This window comes from Athene cunicularia, assembly GCF_003259725.1.
Source record: "Athene cunicularia isolate RWA chromosome 15 unlocalized genomic scaffold, athCun1 chr15_part1, whole genome shotgun sequence".
In the NCBI taxonomy this organism is placed as follows: domain Eukaryota; kingdom Metazoa; phylum Chordata; class Aves; order Strigiformes; family Strigidae; genus Athene; species Athene cunicularia.
Genome location: NW_020799121.1, coordinates 168,573 through 189,172, shown reverse-complemented (window position 1 = coordinate 189,172; position 20,600 = coordinate 168,573). Strand labels below are relative to the sequence as shown.

Sequence of the window (20,600 nt, the reverse complement as noted above, 5' to 3'; positions counted from 1 at the left end):
CCCTGATACAGCCTGTGCGAGGCACTGAACCTCTTCCCAATACAATTATCAGCAGCTGCTTCCCTACAGCAGAGCCCTTCAGCTAACCATGGAGGAAAGCAGAGAACCCTTGTTGGCAGGGAGCTGGGTGCCAAATGCAGAGCTGCTGTTCCCTGGAAACTTCCCCTCTTCCAGATAGAAAGCCCCGCACAACTTGATGTTTATCTGGAAACCCTGGTTGCTCTCACTGCATGAAGGGAACCACCTCTACAGCAAAGCCTGGCACCTTGCATTTGGTGAACCGAATACCTCACTGTGCACACAGCAAAACCCATGTGCTCAAGAAAGCTGCTGGTCCATGTGTGATCCCTGAATGTTGTTCATGTGTGATAGGCCTCAGGGTCTCAGAACAATGGGACTCACTTTGCATGCTCAGTCCTCTTTGGGTAACATCCCAACCCTATCCTATCACTTGCACCCAGGCTACAGAGACACATCGCTTTCTGTTTCACAGCCATGGAAATGAGACCAGGGCGTAGTCCACCAGCACCCCTGTAACACCTTCAAACCCGCCTTGGATAAATCTTTGTGTAGGTTCCCGCTCCACCTGCCATCAACTGTCCCACCCAGAGTAACAGCAGATTTCCTTGCCACCTTGGTGAGAACAGCAGCATAGGTCATCACACCTGCCCTAGGGAGCCATATGATCCCAGTAAATTGACAGCCCCACTCCCGAGCAATGCATCTCTGCTCCCTCCCCATGTAGGACACTTGGAGGATCTTTTGTCAGCACAAGGGGAATAGAGCAGTACAAGTCCTGCTGCATTCCTCAGCTGTGAAGTGCTTCAGATAAAACCTGCAGTTAAATGACAGCCATAACTCTATAGGAAGATAAGATAAGTGAAAGAGTTTACCACTTACTCAAGGAACTGTGTGATCTGAGAGTCAAAAACAAGACCTAGTGTCTTCAAAGCAGCACACAGCACCTGCAAGGCTCCCCCATCCCACACTCACTCCAGAGCCAACGAGAGGATGATTTACGCTGTGCTGCTCCCCACTTTGCTATTTACTCAGTTGGGAATTTGTCCTGTTGTCCCACTCCACTCCCAGCTTGGGAAGCATCAGCTAACACTCGGCTCTGGCCTGCAAAGGACCTTTGCTCAGGAGCTGAGAGAGCACTGGGGCTCTGTCTGCAGCCCACTGACTTCCCCCAGTTAGCCTGCTGGGAGGCTGGCTGGCTATAGCAGCACCAGAGTTTATCCTCCAGTATATCTTATAAGTTTTGCTGAGACCATCTTGGTACCAGAAAAATAGAAAGGGTGGGTAGAAAGAGTACTTTGTGCTCACAGATTCCCCTAACACAAGACAGAGGTGCCCAAACCCTTGTGCCAGTGCCCCAAACTGCTGCTGTGCCCATGCACACCCCTGCCCAACACACTCTTTGAGAGAAGCTTCCCAGAAAATCCCTCTTAGGTATCAGAGAAGGGAATCCTTTGGTCCAGTCTGTTGCTTACACAAGCCATGCGACCTTCTTGCAGCACATCTCTTTTGAGCTAGACTCAGCCTGCTTGGAAAAAATCTGTTCTCAACTCAAAATAGCAGTGATGGCAAGTCTGCTGCTGTACTTGGTTGCACATTTCAGTAGCTAGATACATACACGGCTGAAGCGTGAGCCCAGTTTCCAGACTGAAGCCAGTTTCTAGCCTTGGCTTTAGCTGAAGACCTCCCTGCTACAGCCACCTGCACCCAGGTATGTTCTCACAGACTGCAGCCCACACCCTCCTCACCTTCCCCGTGACCAGCAGAGCATTTTGAATCTTTTCATCTACTAGACCACATGCCTTCCAGTCAACGTATCTATCACAGCTCTTATTTTCCAACATCCTTCTTGCACTGGGGCGCTAAAGCAGAGCACACTTGGTTAGTAACACCCCAAACAGAAAGTCAGAAGAAGCTGGCTCCATGAACATTTGGTGTTCAGCCACTAGGCTACGTCTTGACATTCTGGAACAGGACCCTTCCTGTGCAACCACTATTTTCCAGGATTGTCTCCCCTTTTTGCTTCACCCCAGCCTCAAGGCAAGCCCAGTCACTGCCTGCACTCTGCCCCAGGTCCCCTGTTCTCCAGCCTTGCTGTCACTGCTTGCCTGCACAGGAGGCAGTGGGTTGCCCATCACCTCTCAGAAGCAGCACTACAGCCCCTGTGCTTGCCTTCCAGCCCAGTGCATCTCTCACCCCCACCCCTCACTGGAGGAGGCCATTTGCCTCCAGGTCCTGATGGCCCTCCAGCACTTCCCTGAGCTGCAGCAGAGCTTGCAGAGTCACCCACACCTCATTACGTGAAGATTTAATCCATCAAAGTCTGGTGCATCCCTTTATAGAAGGGCATAGCATGTAAATTCCCATCACAAAGAAAAAAACAGTTTATTCCTGGATGAATTTACCTAATGAGAAGAATTTATAACCCATGAAGTCCCTTGTTTAGCACAAAGTAGCTTATAATACATACATTATTCTAGAATATTATCACAAGCAATTCAAGTTCAATTTAAAGCAGATAGCTGCCAGACTCCTGCTGTGTCCCACACACTTGACATCACTCCCTCACTGGAATAAAAGCTATTTCATGTTTTCTTTCACGCAAGGACAGAGCCTGCTGAGATGTTGACCAACAGAACATGCTGCAGATAAGGCACATCTACCCCAAAAAGGAAACACCAGTCTGTATAGCATGGTGACTGGGACGGGAGCTTTTTAGACTTCAGAACACTCTTAAATCAGGGTAGTGAAACTGTACACAGCTGAAGTGTGTTGCCATTAGCAAGAAATTTGGAAAACTGCATCCTTGGTGAAAGAGCAAATTGAAAGAGATGCTCTTGGCTAGAACAAAGCACCACAGAACCGATGGAGCATGTGATCTGCCCCATCAGCTCCACCCATGTGCTACTCATGCTGCTTCGTAAAACTAAGGCTATAAATTTATTAAAAAATGTCAGGATTGTCTAATACAAGCTGAGCGGAGCCTGCTGAGAAATTATGCAACAGAACATCACATCTTTCTAAGAAGAGTCCCAGGGCTGACTATGAAGGGAACAGCAGACCTTCTGGTAAAAAACAGTTGTCACTTGTCTATGATGTCATTTTTTAAGATGAAAAAAAAAATTATTTTACTAAGTTAAATTATCATCTCCAGAAACTCTAATGAACAGGGTTTGGTTCAGGTTATAAGGTCTCTCAAGTTTTACCTGCAAAAATTTTAGGCACTTACTGTCCATTCTCAAGGTCCTTCACATGACACACGGACGCTTCCACCACATCCTTTGGGTTGTGGTAGGGATTGCTGGCAATGGGATGCTCCTCAAGATGATAATGTCGGGCAGTCCCGTTGACTTTGTAGATCAGGGGGCTGGCTTTCCCATTGGGCGACATCTCCTCCTTGCTTCTCTCCTTCTCAGGTATCACAACTTCAATTTTCACTTCAACTGCAGGAACAAACAGAAATCTTCATTAAAATGAAGCTGGAGGTTTTGCTGCCATTCTGCCTCCCCCTCCCTTCCTGGAGTTTGAAAGGGTCTGACAGACATCAGAAGAGTCATTTTTTGTTGGCTCACTTGGGAAGATAAAAGACTTAATATCAAACTTGGCTTGATTACTCGAGCCCATTATTCCACTGTTCTTTCTCCATCGGGCACCTTTGCATGCATAAAGTACATATTCTTGGAAGCAGACATTAGCAGTTGGTGCAAAACAATCCCTCGGTCACAGTTCCTGTCCTGTTTAGTGAAAACCAGCTTCAGGAAGCTAAATGTGAGGCACACCAAGGCTTCTAGGACTCAACTTCAGAAATTCCTTTAATTCTTTGTAGATAACAATAACTGAAAGAGAAAGCCAACACTGCATGGTGTCTAAAGCTGCTTCATTAGATGGAGATCAATTAATAAGGAACTAGAAACAGCCAAAATTATTTCTTTATGAGGTTTTTATCACAGAGCGAATCTTCAGCGTCAAGTGAGAAAAGCAAGGATTGTCTGCTTTACTTAAGTGTACACCACTGACAGGTTTGACAACAAAAGCATCCTTGGTCTGGGGACCAGGGGACCCAGGGACACACAGGAGAAGTTTGTGCCAGCGCAGCACATCCCCCTGACCATCAGAGGGGACAACGAAGCCAGTGGGCCCCCTTGGCTCCACTGCCACCCTGGGTGCTGTCACCAGGCGGTGAGGGAGAGAGACAGCCCCTGGCAAGGCACAGCCAGGGTGCTGCCCCTCCATTCCCCCCCATCCTCCCTCTGCCTCGACCAGGATGTGCTACCAGTCCTCCCCTCCCCACACAGGGACAGGGGGAGAGCACAGGGGCTCTCCTGGCCACCCCCAGGTGAGGACATGCAGGACATGCATTCATCTGAGCTCCCTGAAGGACAGCGCTTACCCAGCCTCGCCAGGCACCCATCCAGACACCCCCACCCCCACCCCACCCCGTGCCCAGGGGCAGCAGGCTGGATGCAGGAGCATCAGAGGAAGTCAGCTCTCACATCATAAAGAGAAAATCACTTTAGGTCCTAGGGACTTCATAAAAGTAAAGCCATTAATATTTATAATAAACTCCAGTAGAGTTCTATAGCAAGCCAGGGGTGTGGAGACTGAAGAAGTGTCTCAAGCAAATGGGAGACTGATGAACTTTCCCTGTTTTATAAATGTCATGAACAGGAAAAGCTGTGCAGAAGATAAAAATTAAAGCTCATGACCTAAATAGGTTAAAGAAAAGCAAAAACGGGAACAATGTGCCCCAGAAGAGTGGGATGAGCCCTGTAAGGGTGGTGGGTCTTCCCACCTTTGTCTGTTGTCCCACACCACTTATTGCAAGTCCATTGAGAGGTCGATGGACGAAAAGTCAGGGGGAAGATCGTTCATTTAGGAAGGGAGAAAAGCAAGTGGCCATGCCCATCCAGGCACCAGTGGCAAGTGGCTATTTCAAGACTTCTGTGAGGTTCAGCTTTTTGTGCCAGCTCAGCAGGGCAGGGGACAGGGCAGCTTTTCAGCAAAGTGCCAGATCCTCGCACTCACCAGGGCAGGATTCACTGGGGGCTCTGACAGAGAGATCTTCTGTGCATTAATGCTGAACCAACAGAAGATGGGAACTTCTGTTCTGTTATTGCAAACTAGGAGGCCCAGCACCATGTATTAGAAAAAAAAAAAAAACAACACAACAAACGTTACTATGAGCTCATCCCTGGAGCTCTAGAGAAGCAGCCCAGCTCCCTGCAGGTACCCAGCAAAGAGGCTGCTTTCCATAACCACTGTTTTCCTATGGTGTTTGGAAAAGCAGACATGAATTTTCCAGGATAGAGTTAGGGAATACAACCACCATCCATTTATGCCAGTCCCTGTGAAATACTTTTGGTCAAAGAACCAGGAGGATCATTCCACGCAATTACGCAGTCAGTCAGACACTTATGTGGAGCGACCATGGCTACACATCCCTGTGGCCGGACCCCGGAGCTGGGCAGCGGTGCAGGGGGAGGCCAGGCTGGCACCAGCGGAGCCGGCAGCTCCAAGCCCTAATGGTGAATCCACCCCGGGGGAACAACCCCCATCTCTTGCTTGGCCCATTGCCCTAAAGCTTTGCTTTCCAAACAACATTTGGGTCAGGTGAGCACCCAGAGTGCTTGCTGATCCACAGGCATATGAACCTTCAGGGATGAAGATGGAAATTTAGCTCTGAGCTCCTCACTTTCTGGGTCAGAAAAACATGCAAAAAGCAGCAGATCTCTGACAGTGTTCCCAGCCACACCAGTTCAGCACTCACCAACACTCCTGGACAAGCATCCAGAGGAAAAGAAAAAGAGGTATAAAGTCTTCCCCCCTCCTATTTCAGGCCCCACACTTCACCGCTTGCCTCCATGAGGGGCAATTCCCATTTGCCTATCCCTGACCCTTTACCCCCCTTCCCCTCCTCCTCGCCTCGCCCTGGCCCTGCACAGGGTGTCCCTCTGGCCAGAGATCTGCATTTCCAGGGGATGATCCCTCCAGGAATCCAGGGCTCAGTGGCACCTGAGCTGATCCAGCAAACTGCTGCAACTGGCATCAGGGGAAATTATATTTAAACAAAACACTTATAAACCCAAGTTTAATTCTGAAATCTAATTGGTATGGTGTGGCTGGGTCCAGTGTGCTCCATCCCTTTGACAGTCATTTTCCATAACTGCTAGAAGAGGTTCCTGACTTTAAATCAAGCTGTTTGGGAAGTTTTAGGCATGTGCCTACAATACTGTGTGGTGGCTGACTCCTCAGTGACCAGCCAAGGCCACCACTGTCACACAGCAGTGCTGCCCCATCCATGGCTGATGGGAACAAGGGTGACACAGAGCTTCCAGGGCAGAGCAACTGCTGCTCTCTGAGCATCTATATGTATGCATCTAGAGAGAGAGATACGCCTGCTTGTCCTCTGCCACCAGCATCACTTACATACATATGCACGTGTATGCATGTGGTTTGGTGTGTTCATGTTTATTTTTAATATATATGTATTTTGTATCTATATTTATATAAACACACACATATATGAAAGATCAGAAGGCCAGGGCTGGAAGTATTTTACGAGAATATACAAAAAAGCAGATGAAACAGTTGAGCATTAGCAGGTGCTAATACCACACATCCACATACACCTCAGCACTGCCAGCTCTTAGTACTCAAAAATCCTGAGTCAGCTCCCCAAGATCATAGAACTCCTTAAAATACATTCTTGTCAAGACTATGCATTTTGACCCAATTGTTGGGGTTTCTTTTCCTCTCAGGTTTTCAGCTTTTAGGTCAGAGCACTGCTGGGACCTTTACATGCACACCCAGGAACAACATCCTGACCCCACTGATCACAGTTGGCTCAGGGCGCTTTTTTTCACATTGTGCCCACAATGCTCTTGTGCTTTGCCTCATGTCATTAACACCTGGCAGTCGGTCATTAATACCCCATTACATCTCCCATAAATCTATTCCTTCTCCATTGCTGTTCACAGCCTTGTGGGAAAAGTCAAAGCCTCTGCCTGCTGTTAGGCAGGTACCTGAGACATGAGGCTGGAAATGCTGGCAGGGACCCCTGGTCAGGGTGCTGGCAGGTAGAGGGTGGCTAGGTTGCAGTGCAGGGCCATGGTCATTATTTTAAAAAAAATAGAGCAATTAAATGACCCAAGACTTCTTCACTACAGGATTAGGTTCCCATGTATGGCTCAGTGGCCTTCTAGAGGCTAAATTTAAATTACAGGTATCAGGCCACTTAAAGTATGATACTTAAAACAGTAGAAACAATAAAAAAATACTAATTTAATATGTCAGTGCTAGGGGCAGAGAGAATTGGCATGAGCCAAGAGTTGGCTTGAATCTGGGTGAGTCTAGGTAAGCTGAAGATGCCTGGCCATAGGGGATGGAGGAGTGGGGCCAGCGGAAGGAAGAGCTGAGTGTCTGCCTTCCCCAAACACAGAACCCTCCAATGGCTCGGGGTTTGCTGCTCAGAGGCTGCAGGCGCAGGGTAACTGAGCACTGAGGGCAGGGAACAGCCTTGTACTGACCTACGGTGCCAACAGCTCCAACAGCAGTGGAAGCCAGAAAAGTATCAAGGGTAGTGAATGATGGAGGGACCTGCAGGGGATGGTGGGCACAGCCACAAAGCCTGGTTTACCCCAGAAGGGTTTACTTTCCTGCAGCCAGCACAGGGGAAATCCACCACCGTGGGACATGTCTGGGGTCTTGCCCTGCCCTGCCAGAGCTGCACTCCCCAGGCATCCCCTGGGCTCACTCACGCTGCCTCGTAACTGCAAACCTCGATGACAACTACTTTAGGTGGTCTCAAAAAGACTCCAAACTGTTTCTAAAAATGACAGAGCTAAAGACAAAACCATCACATCCAACATACCTGGCTCTGCCCTCCCTCTCCAGATGTCCTATTCAGCAAACACCACACTCCCAAACACCAGGAGGTGGGCCTTGCCACCCAAGCTGGGGGCACCCTTGGAGCCAAGCTCAGAAGGACACACAGCCCACGGCACCCCCTCGAGAAGCACGCAGCATCCCCACAATGGGGACACATTCCCTGCTCAGAGCCAAATGCATCCTCCGCGCGAGGGCAAAGCTCACCCGCAAACATGCCGTGCCGTGCTGTGCCAGAGCTGCTGTTCTGCCCCACCATCAGGTGCTGAGCCCAGCAGAGAGTGCAAAGAAAAATAATCAGAACTTGATAGGTTCTGCAAGCTGCTCTCCCACGCCTGGTGCAGAGATGTGCTGCTGCAGCTCACAGCGAGCAGTGGCTGGCGCACGATGGTTCCCTTTACCCATCATCCTGACCCGGCTGCCTCTCCTGGAGCGGGTGCTGGGATCCCACGCAGACTGCCAGCTGGCAGCTCATCGCATATGCATCACACACCCGGAGGAAAAACGGAGAAAAAAAATTATGCAGAGATTGAGAACTGGGCCTTCAGAAGAGGATCTGGCATCACAGGACTGCAGCGCTAGAGACAACAGAAGATTACCTCACCACTTGAACGTAAACTCTTAATTAGACACTTAAATATCAGGATGGGGTCAGGCACTGCAGCAGCAGCCAGACTTTGGGACTGGCCTCTGGTACAGCCAGCATAGTTAATTACTGTTGCAGGACTCCACTCCCCAAAGCTCTTATACCAGTGATCTGCTCATCAAAAGGTCTTCCTGGCACACAGCAATGTGTGTGCAATGTCAAGATTATCTCGAGAAGTGCTGAGGGTGCACAGGGGGACAATCGGATATAAGATGGAACACATAAGGACCTCATATACATCTTTCGAAAGTGTCTAAATAAATTCTGTTGACTTCAGGCTCCATCTGAAATATTGCCTTCATGTCAAAACAGCACTGATGGAGAAAATAGCTCTGTTCTGTCCCTGCATGACTGCTTCTCATTTGTACAGGGGATAGGTGGATTTTTAAAAATAGGAAAGTGCACTACTTAGCTCTGATGGGTGAACAGTTCCCTCAAGAAATGGGAATGACTATCATAAAAAGTCTGTGAGACCTCTTTACCAGAACAATTGGTATCTGCAAATCCATGTTTACCTCCCTGAATTTGCAGGTTTTATAACCACGGAGATGAAGCACCACAGTCAGTGATGTGCTAACCAGGGGCTGGGGAAAGGCTTGTCAGAAGCCTTTGAAGACTGCTAATCAAAACCAGAGCTTCAGAGAGCACGTAACATTACAGGATAGCATTTTCAGTCATTTGGCCCTGCTATGCAAATAGGCCTCTACATGAAAATCTGCAGTTCAGGAAATCTGCCTGCAGAGTGCTCTTATTCCTCCACTGGTCCAAGATTAAACACAGTTTGGCTGATGGAATACAAAATAAAGTGGAACTGTCAGCAGAGTTTGTTACAAGTTTAGTCAACAATGACATTTACTCCTGGATGCATCTTCACTCTTTAAACATTTCAAGGAAGATTATAAACAGCAAGGGTTTTCACCACAGAAAGCTTATAGTTCAGTCCAATGCCATATGACCTCAGCACTGCAATGACCTACAAAATCATCACAGTATAGGCCAAGGGCAGAAAACCACCTTTATTTTCTCCTCGTGCCTTGCAAAGCAAAGGCACAGGACCTCACTCGGTGCCTGCTCGGTGGGTTGCAGACACAACTTGTATCGCCCCCTGACCTTTCAAGTCCTTCAACCCGAAATCCCCCCTGCCTGAGGCAATGAGGACACAGTGCCAATAAAAGGTCCCCAAAGACCCGCAAAGGCTGTGCATGGATGCTGGCTGATCTGATAGACCAGAGGAACTATCTGATTCCCCTTGCACTTGGGCACAAGCAGGCAACAAGGACAGGGTGGTCCTTCAGCTCCCTCTTAGGTGACCAAAGCGAGCTAGAGGATGGGAGCTCTCCTCAAAGGCAGCTTCGGCAACGCCGACCGCGCCAGCCTCGGTGCGATGCCAATGCTGCCAGGTATGACGAGCCTGGCCACCACGTGGTGCCTGCTCGTGCCCAGGCTGCTGACAGGGGCTCAGGACAAGGCTTAACATTGACACTTCCCCACCAGCCCTCCCTCGTTCAGCCAGCTTGCCTATGCAGCCTGCACCACAGCCCCTTCCTCTCCTATATAAGCCCACCTTTTTCAAATGCTGAAGAGCAGGGGCCCACCCAGCCCAGCAGCAGAGGGAGCACACAGGGCAAGGGAATATGCTTAATGTCCAGGTGCCTACAGCTGCCTGGAAGCAGCATGCATGGAGAAGCTTCACCAAGAAAATAAAATCCAGAGTGGAGAAGGACCTGGCCTGGGTGATGGGACTGAGAAAACACCAAGAAATCAAGCAGTAGGTGGTCTCGTCCTTCCCTGATCATTCCCTTCCAACAGGAACAAAATTAAGGGTTGGCCAGTGAGTGGCAAAGCCACGGCAGCGAGGAAGATGCTGGACCCACACTCGTCTGGACGGGGGATGGCCATTATACAAACCCACCCTGATGCACAGCAGGAAGGCAGAAGCAGGGAGGGTGGTGGGGGTACGAGGGGATGGGATGGGGAAGAGCTGGCAGCAGCTGTTTGGATGGGGTTGCAGGGTGTGGGCTGAGCTCTCCTCCTGCCTGCCCACCACCCAGCACCGCTGCAGCCCCTGCACAGCTCCCTGCCTGGCAGCGAGAGCGCTGAGGAATTTGGGGGGATTAATGGGCCTGGTAATCCTCTCTGCGGGCGCTGAGAAATAACATTCCCCTGGCCAGCGTCCACTGCCTCTGACCTACTTCTGCCCATGGGGATGGCGGGATGAGGGCACGGCACCAGCAGGCAGTCACCTGGTTTGGGCTTCGAGAAGCATCCTCCCATGGCGCTGGGCAGGACAGGCAGCGGGGACAGCGGGCAGGTCAGCAAGGGTGCAGGCACATCCTCGCATGATAAACCACCCACTCAGGCTGTCCCGGGCTCCAGGCGTCGTTCACAACCTGCGCTGGGTAGAAAAGCTCCATGAGAACTGGGACTGGCAGGGAAGGCGGGTGCTGCCGGGAGCGGATGGAAAGCCGGCGAGAGCTGCTGCCTGTGCCAGGAGCTGCAGGCAGGAGCTGGGCAGCATGAGCACAGTGGGTACACGGAGCATGGGGGCAAGTCACAGTCAGCCCCGCACACCCCCGGTGACCCAAGTGACAAGGGGAAAACATAACACTGGGGTCACCGTGCTGGGAATCACCAGTAAATTCAGTTATGAAGTTTATAAATTCAATCATCTTTTCAAAGTTAAACCCTCACATCATTTATGTTCAAACTTTAATAACTTTCCAAAGTCCTGCCTTTGGGAATTAAATCTCTAAGCACATAGGTCACAGCCCAAATACAATGATTAAACTATAAATACATTTCAGCCAGTTTTTTTTTTTCTTTTATGATAAGGTGATGGAAAAACAAAATCTACTTGATTGTCTGGTCCTGAAAGTTCCCCCTTTCCAGTAATGCTCACTCCAGCAGAAATCCCATTCACTTTGGAACAATTATTTATTTGAGAAAGGGTTTTCAGTATCAGGCCATTTTGCAACAAAAGCCAATTTTTTACACTCTTAAGCCAGGATTTTTTAATGTTTAAGCGGGACAGGCAAACAGTCCACTTCAAGTAGTGTTAATCTCATTAGCTTTGACTGATAGTGCTCTCAGATTTAGTACAGACAAAGAATTAGGATAAACCTTTCTGTTTATACTCCTTGACTGAAAACAGCAAAAATTCATACAACACAACTGGCAATAAACCAGAACATTTAATTAATTTTACACATTCATACCTGTAACTGAACTGATTTACTATGCTTTTGCCATATATCTTTCACAAAGTCTTCCGATCTGGGCAGGAAGTTAAAACCATTTCTAAAGCATATTTTATCACAGGCAAAGTAGGCTTTTCTGCAGCTTAGAAAGTGCCTCAAGATCTTTACAATGAGAAGAAAATACAGAAGTGCCAGGAGGCAGATGCCAAGCACTGCAATTTCTCCCCTTTATTTAAGCACCAACTCAAAATTATCCAGACGTACCCTTCCGTTCTCAGGTATATCCCTCTAAAACAGGCACATTCCTTCCTGCAAACCTTCATACTCCCCTTCTACCCTGCATGGCATGATCTCCACCAAGTCCCAGGTGTATTGCCAAAGCATCTTCAAAGCCTGAAGTATCTTGAATAATTTGGGCTATAGAGGAATAAGAGAGTGGTGCCTTGCTGCGTGTTGTGCAAAACAGACACACAGACACTTGATAATGGTCACTGAGGGGTACCAGTCTGGCGCAGACGAGTAATAGGACAGAAAACACACAAGCTTGTCTGCAGACTACAAAGAGCAATCAGACGTGTGTGCAACCATCAACATTTACAAAGGGGGAACATTCGGTGGAGCAGGGAAGAGGCAATAGCTCTTCTCACAAGAGCAAAAGCACCCAAGAAAAGCATCACACCAACATTTATGCAAGAGCAAATGCAAACAAATGCCATGTAAGAAGGTGCACAAATGCAGGGAAGATTTGGGAGCACCAGGGAAAAACACAGCAGTCACATGCAGTAACTGCTGTATGGTCCCTTGCCAAATCTGTCAGGAAGAAAGGGAAAATGGCTTTGTATCACAGATCAGTCTCAAGCCATGCATGTATCAGTGATACAGGACAATAATTCAGTGCAAAACATATAATAAAATACCATGAAAAGGCTGGCAGAAAAGGAGGTGGGAGGTGAGTGCCAGAGAGGAGCAGGTGACAGGGCATGAGCTGGGGGGAGCACCCAGGGCATCTTCAGCATCAAGCCAGATAGGAAAGTAAGACCACACCTAAGTGAGTTCATACCAAAGCGAGATACTGCTGTGAGCAGAATGTGACAGTGAGACAACGGGAGGCACACAAAGGAGAGCAAGGAGAAAACTGAAATGAGGATATTGCCACCTACACAGAGGCTGGGCTTTCTTCTGGAAGGCAACCAGCCTACTCCCAGGTCTGCCATAGCTGATCCCCACAACCAACTCAGAAGCAAACCAAAGCCCCTGCAAGCCCGGAGCAGCCTTTTGCTGCGGGTTTCCTGCAGCAGAAAGTGATCGCTGCACCGGCAGGACAGGGCGATGCTCCGGGCCAGGCAGCATCCAGCAAACCCTCAGGATGCTGCACGTCAGGGAGCACAGCCGGGACCCCCAAGCACTCAGGCAGGTGGTGGGGTGGATGCCTGAAGGGTGGCTCCCGAATGTGCCTCACCAGAGGGTGCCTCGATCTTCTCCAAACCCCCAGAGATGCTGTTGGGACTAGTTTCCAGCTGGTCTGGCTGGTTTTACAGGGGACTTTGGGAGGATGTCAGAGCTCCTCTCCTTGAGTATCAGCCGTTTGTCTGAGATGCCTTTGCTTTGTTTGGAGCTCAGAGATGGCAATCTGAAGCCACTGCCTCAGGTCCACTTTCACATCCCCTAATTTCCCCATTGATGGTCCCCCCTAGGCCCTTCAGAGGCACCCACAGTGCTCAGGCTGACTGAGCCACCCACAGCTTCCTAAAGGAGCTCAGAGCAGGGCACAGTGCACATTTCTGGGTGTCCCCCCCACCACTCCTGGTTGTTAACCAGACAAAAACTTTTCTGGTTGCAGAAAGGCACCAGCCTGCCCTACCAGACGACTCATGAGTCACCACTAGCAGCATCCAGAGGTACCAATCCAGATCTGGATTCTGCAGGAGTCACGCCCAAAATCTTCTGTTAGGAAAGGGAAATCAGCTCATATACAACATTAACTGAACCCAGCTAGCAAGTAACACCTTGCTAGCTCTTGAAGAGTAATGCACTGACCTATACAAGGTCACGTGGCTGATGTTCATGTCTCAGTAAACCAGCTCATAACCTGTTCCCTGAACAAAACAATGCTCTGTGCTTCACTGCTGTACAGGAACACCTTCAGCATCTGCTCAAAGAAGGCAACAAGGAGTGGGTTATCAAAATATGAGAAAACTGTTGTAGTTCTGAGGAACATACTACCCCATCTCTAAAACTCCCGTGTGAATGGGGAATCAGCCCTGCAACAGGCTGTCTGCAAAACGGGACTCCAGCATCACTCAGAGAGCACGGCCTGAGAGCACACCACCGGAGAAACCACCCTGCTCCCAAACAGAAGAAACATTGAAAATAATCCAACAGGAGAAACATAGGAAACAATCCATCACTACTAACCCCAAGCACTTCCACTGCACACCAATAAAACTGCGACATTGCAACATCAAATTTTCATTGTGGGCAAGGGACATAAAACCAGAAGGGCCATGCAGCTCAGCCCAGATGTCCACCTCTGACAGTGGCCAACAGCACTTTTGTGCCATGAGCAGGCAAGAACAAGGCAGGCACACTGTGACACTTCAGCCCATGTTTCTTGACATGTTTGGGCAACCCACGCACAGATCTGGATCCAGAGCTTGCACCATTTTTGAGAGATGGCACAGTACTGACAATGCTGTTATTAGCACTGTATTTACCCCTCTGCTTGCTGCTGAGCCCCAGGCTCCTGCTTTAATTGAATGCTTAGCTGCGACTCCAAAATCTATTCCAGATGGTAAGGTGGTAAGTACACAAGTATATAGTACATTGTAGGTATAATAAGTATTTTTTTCCCTGAAGATTAGTTTATGTTTATTGAAACAGTGTCATTTTATCACCTGGACACAAAGGTTCATCATATGCAGCTACAGCACTTCAGAGTCAGCATCTGTTTTGCTGCTGTGAATAATTCCGTATTGCCTGCCTAGAAATCTGGCACATGCCTGAGCACCGAACCACGCACAGCGACATGGGCATCTCCCAGACGTACAAGTCTGCAATCCAAGCTAGCTCCATCTGGGGATGTCAGGTGGAGACCTCTGCCTGTGGAGCACTGAGCACAGACACACTCATGACACTGTTCACAGGGTCCCTTCAGCCATGATTCACCTGCTGTGGCCCTGGTGCATGTGACACCAGCTGCCCCCATGGTCTCTCCTGGCTCCTCCAAATCCCATTGCTCAGCTTCTGGTTGCACCCTCACTGTTTTACAGACACTGTCCTGATCCAGGTTGCCCCTGGCCTGCTGGCCCTGGACAAGGGAGCCCCAAGCACCATTGGAGGGAGAGGGGGAAAGAGAGGCCTGCTTCTTGTCTCCTTCCCACTTGCCCAGCACAAGTCCCCACCCCTGGCCCACTGCTGTCCCCACTGATCCCCCGGCCATGCTCTCTTGCAAGGGGTGTCCTGACACCTCGCAGGGCAGCTCCATCCCCTCCCCACCCCACTGAATCCCTCCTCTCAAGCCCTGGCCCCACATCTCACCTCCTCTCCCATCTTCTCCCATCTCCTCTCCTCAGTGATTAGGGGTCTCCCAATGTCAGCAAGAAGGCAACTGATGTGATGTCCTTGCACAGAGGGCTGGTGAGTGCAAGGGCAGGGGCTGTGGTGCCAACCCACTGCTGATTCCCAGAAAAGGGAGCCTGCACTGGGGCTGGACCATAGGCCCACAGGGCCTGAGGATGGAGTCAAAGATGCTGGAGCAGCTGACAGCTACTGGGGATCCTGGTTGTGGCTACCAGAACAAGAAACACCTCTGGGTCTTACAACCTCCAAGCCTCAAGGCTTTGCAGGGGCACAGTCCCTGGTCCTCCCACAGCTGCACCTCCTCCTCTGCCCTATCCTCCTCTTAGGCCAGACTCAAGCCAGCCCTGGGGCTGTCGGCGACACAGTTCAGGTTCCCAAGGTCTAAGGGCTCAAGAATATGACCATCAGTCCAAGGTAACCAAACAACAATGAGAGCATCCTGCCACCACCAGCAACCAACCTCCCGTCTCCCAGGTAGTTCAGGATCATGTGCTCAGCCAGATCCCCTGATTTCTGCTGGGGACAGGTTCACCAGGCACCACTGCCTGGACTTACTCCGTCCCACAGCTAGAAATGCCTGTATCTTCTCTGCCATGGGTCCAGCAGGCTCCAGGACTGGCATGCTGGCAGGGATCAGCAGGCTTGTCCTCTCCACACAGATCTCCACCACAGCTGAACTCTCTATCTTTGCAGTGCTCTGGAGGAAACCTGGGAGAGCACTTGGAAGATATTTGAGGAGGTTTCTGAGAAGCCACTGGAATTCATGGTGACCAAGTGGGACATCTAGGACATGCTCTGTTCCTAGGGAGATGACTTCTGTCTCTTCATTGACACAACCAGTCTGGAGATGCGTCCAGGGGAGGAGGGAAGGGGTCTGGCAGTACTGGTGTCCCTGAAGCCATGGCAGCCCCAGGGCTCTGGGCAGCAGGTCTTGCTCACATGCTCTGGGAACAGCCACTCACCAGTTCTGGGATCAGGCAGGAGATTTTTCTCCTGGACAGATTGGTACAAGTCCCTGGGAGGTTTCTTGCCTTCCTCTGCAGCATTGAGCAGGGCCCGTTGACCAGGGCTGCTCTGGGCCGTTTGTGTCCAGCGATTCCCTGCTGCTGCAGGACCAGGAGTCCAGCTGTGTCTGCAATCTCTCCACCTCTCCTCCCTGTGGCAGCTTTGTTTTTCTAGTGTTCAGTCATTTGTAGTGTAGGTCTTCTAAGGCAACGTCCTACAGCTCCACGCTCCACAGGAGCTGCTGTTCTTTAACTGCCCCTGCATACAATAAAATTTTCTTTTTATTGTATCTTGGTTCTGTTGTCTGCAAACATGCCCTTTTCTGCCTCCAGAACTTTGTCCTTCAGAAGCATTATCAGTTACTGCAGGTAATATTTGGACTCACAGTGATGTTATCACCATTTGAAGAACTCAGCACTTTCTTCTCGGGATGTCTCTGAAGAGTCCATGTCAGAGCATGTCAGTCATTTCCTTCCTAATTAGTAAAAGGACACCTAAAACAGTGTCACCAACAGCCCTGTGCTTAGCACGCTTAGATCTCAGCAGCTGCCACAATGCCCATAGGTCTGAGAGAAGGCCCTATGGCCAGGAGAAGAGAGTCAATGGGAGCACCTGTACTCAGGAATACCATCCCAGCAGACACCCAGAGTTTTAGGAAGGTCCCCCCTATCTATCAATAATGGCCTTTTTCTACCACAATTACTGCTCAGGTGTGAGATTCTGGCCGGTTGTCACATGCAGCTGGTTTTCCATCTGAACTTCTGGACAGACTCAATCTTCAAAAACAAGAAAGCAATATTCTCCTATCTCTAAGGCTGGACACATGCTCTCCATGCATGCAACGCCACACACACCAGGCACACCAGGGAACAGAGGCCACAGGGCAGCTCCACATCTCCCGCAGGACTCGCTCGTCCGCAGACAGCCTGGCCTGCCCTGCAGAGCGAGGAGCCACTTGCCTTGCCCAGCCAGACAGATCTGGCCCCGCAGGCTGTGCCCCCCCAAGAGGAGGGGATGGCTGGAGGCTCAGAGCATCTGGTGTCACTCTCCATACTTGCAGGGAAGAGCTGGCTCTGACTCTGGTCTCTGCTGTGAAAAAAAAAAACAACCCTTGATCCCAAACCTTACCCTATCTACCACAGAGCTGCCTCCTTGCCAAGTCTCCATATGTGCAAAATATTGTCTTTGATACAAGGCCCAGCAGGAACCATGGAGCAGTCCCAGCAGCAGACCCATTTCGAGCACACCCTACAAACAGAGTGAAGTACAGACCCCACCACAGCCTCTCCAGCACATCTAAAAAGCACAGCCCGTCCATGGGGCAGGCAAGGCTCTGGTCCTTGGGTGCAGGGCACCTCCCCTGCCTGCTGAGCCCTGAACTTCACCAGGACCCAGAGCCTTTGTTTCCCACCCAACTCTTCACCCCGTGCTACGAGTCTCCCAGTCCTACCATCACACCACACATGATCCTGTGTGGCTCCATCCCAACCAGGCACATACCCACCCCAACCTACCACATATACCCCCCACCATGCACCAGACTCACATTCTTTGTGTCCTCCTAAGACATAGGTTGCCCCTTTCTCTTACTTTTCTGGGGATTTGCTCAGTTTGACTCCCATAGTGATGGCCAGAACTATGCAGTGGGCCACCACCCTCCATCAAGTCCTCTCACACCTGACACAGCAATGTTAGAAAAAGAGTGGTGACTCCACATTCCCCTGTCCCTGATGAGCAGACCCAGACTGTCCTTCTCTGTCATCTCCTGAAGGTCACGTTGTATTTCACTCTTGGTCCCACTGTGTCCCACTTTCTCTGTCTCTGCTTAGTGGGGCAACTCCAGCCACCAGCAGTGCTTCTCACCTCCGTCTCCTCAGCAAGTTTCAGCAGCAGAGGCAGAGTTTGTGGGCAGAGGCTGTTAATAAAAATATAAAAGGTGGATCCCAAGAGTCCCTGCAGCCCACTGGCCAGCACATCTGACTCTCTGCTCAGTAGCCCCCTGGCCCCCAGGAACTCTGGCATGACCACCAGTATCCTTGCCATGCCTCTTCAGCCCTGCCAGGGACCAGGCTTCAGCCCAGAGGCCCAACAGCACCCTCCCACAACTGACCCCCTTCCCTCCCAAAAGCAGCCAGTCTCCGTGGGCCACCAGTTTGGAGCAGTCCTGGTCCGTGCCAGCACAGACCCCACGGTGCAGAGGAAGCAGTGGTGAAACAGCATTTGGGCTCTGGTTGTTGCCTAAGGACAGCCACACCTACAGTGTCACACAGCCCACAGGCACCTCTCTACTGTCTCCACCGCCCTGCAGAGAGGGACTCTACCAAAAACCAAGGCAGTTGCAGGCACAATGTCCTGCAGCCTCCCTCTCTGCCCACCCAGGGGTCCATCCTTCACCCGCTGCATCACCCTGGGCACAGCCCATGACCATAAGGAGAAACTCCCCTGTTTAGCACCAGAAACTGCAGTTCCCCACAAGGTCTGGCTCAGCAGAGTCAACCTGCCCCATCTCCAGGATAAGCTGAGCTCCACTGCCAAGGAAAGCAGGTCTCTCCTCTGGATGCAGGACTCTTAGCACAAGCCCAGGCGTGGCTGGAAGCACTGGGGGTCCCAAGGTTTTTCCTCGTGCCCCAAGGACCACGCTGTGCACTCTGTGCTATCAAGGCAAGGCACAGCAGCCCTCCTCTGACCCCAGGAAGGTGCACAGGGTTCACCCACCACAAGAAAAGCCTGGAGAGAGCCAGTGGGAAGGCAACCAAGTCACACAAAAGAGAGCATGACAGGGGATGATGTTTTTAGGGCAGGGAGAACTTGCATTTTTAAAATAATTTTGGGGTGAAAATAGACAGGTCTCCATCCCAAAGCTATCACATTTTCAGGAATTGCACCACAAAGGAGGAACATGGGGCTCTCTCAGCCCCAGCCTCCCAGTGAAGGGTGCCCAGCTGGGGGGAAAACACCTTCCCTAGCGTAACTGCCTCCTGTCCCTCCACCCCGAGGATGCTTCACTCGCAACACGGTCACACTGCTCGCAGCGAAGTGCGGCGCACCGCTGCCTGTCCCCTGCAGCAGCTGAGCCAGACTCAAGGGGACTGGTGCACAGGAACCCTCTTCTCTCCTCTCCCAACACCCTAGCCTTCTCTTTACCTCTCCAGCTTTTCACTCCCTTTTTTCCTCTCGGACAGCTCTCCAGCCAGTTCCCTGTTCCCTCTGCCCAACTCTCTCACTCCGTTTCCTGCCATCCTGACCCTGATGCCTGGACCCTGCGCTGCGGATCCCCCAGCCGCTGACACCCTCAGAGTCCCACTGGTCCCCTCCTTCCCCTCCTGCTCCTTCCACCACCACCACCTCGCCTCCCCGGGAGCCCCCAGCCCCTGCCCACTCCTCAGCACACCTCTCCCCACCAAACCTTTCCCTCTCCAGCCTCTTCCCGGCAGAGACTGAGATTTGCTTTGTACCCACCTGGAGCAAAGTGTGGGTTTGCCTTTGCCAGGTGATTTGCTTTCAGATGGCCCCAAGAAACAGAAGCAAAACTCACGCCGCAAAATGCCGAGAGCAGCTCCCAGCCCCGTCTCGCCGAGGATGGGGAGGAACGCGTCCTGGCGCACTTCACTCTGTCACCAGGGGTTTGTGGTAGCAGCAGCAGAGAGCTACAAAGCTGCATTTAACGTGCCCCGCCGGCTCCCGAAGAAGCAGCGCAGAGGGAACAGTGTCAGGCGACAATTAGCCACAACTGTTTTACTGGTTGCTGCTTCAGCAATTTATAGGCTCCAGGTTAAAGGCTCGTTCGGCAGCGCTCTGCCACCCCTCGGAGCATGTCCTCTGAGAGCTGGATTGGAAATATTCAGAAATTAATAATTAAACATAAAATTTGGTTCTGATCTCAAAGATACGCCAATAAAAAGCGCAAATGCTGAAAATTCTCCGCAGGTGCAGAGCGCTTGACGCAAAAATCAAAACATTTCACGACACAGAAGAGTTTTAATTCTCGACCAGGGGCAGCCAAGCTCTCCCCTGGCTGGCGACCGCTGCCAGCCCGTGATTGCACAAGAGAAAACCGCCTTCCCTACAGAAGCCGCAAGCGGTGCAAAAGGAGTTTCTCACAGAAATGTTTTCCGAGCAACAGCAAAACACCACAGCACCACATTCCACCTTCCACCCACCGCACTCGGAGCCGCTGCTCCCTCCCAGAGGAGACCCTGCCCATGCCGCCCTCCGCGTCCCCCCGGCCCGGCAGCTCTGCCCCCGCGGTACCCCCGGCTCTCCGCGCCCTG

The 20,600-nt window shown here is 50.9% G+C and overlaps 1 protein-coding gene across 9 annotated transcripts in view; it reads right to left on the bottom strand.

Moving 5' to 3' along the window:
- AIFM3 (apoptosis inducing factor, mitochondria associated 3) overlaps nucleotides 1-20,409 on the bottom strand; it is a 48,159-nt gene extending 27,750 nt beyond the window's left edge. For 2 of the 9 annotated variants that reach the window (XM_026860097.1, XM_026860100.1), the window contains exons 1-3: nucleotides 19,865-20,406; nucleotides 10,792-10,943; nucleotides 3,248-3,461 (exon numbers count right to left, since the gene is read on the bottom strand). In XM_026860097.1, coding sequence (XP_026715898.1) covers nucleotides 3,248-3,461; nucleotides 10,792-10,822 — 245 coding nt within the window. In that variant the 5' untranslated portion in view covers nucleotides 10,823-10,943; nucleotides 19,865-20,406. Of the gene's footprint in view, nucleotides 1-3,247; nucleotides 3,462-10,791; nucleotides 10,944-19,788 lie in introns of all 9 variants that reach the window. The other 7 variants (XM_026860091.1, XM_026860093.1, XM_026860095.1 and 4 more) reach the window with 7 other exon arrangements.
- Between the last annotated feature and the right edge of the window lie 191 nt (nucleotides 20,410-20,600).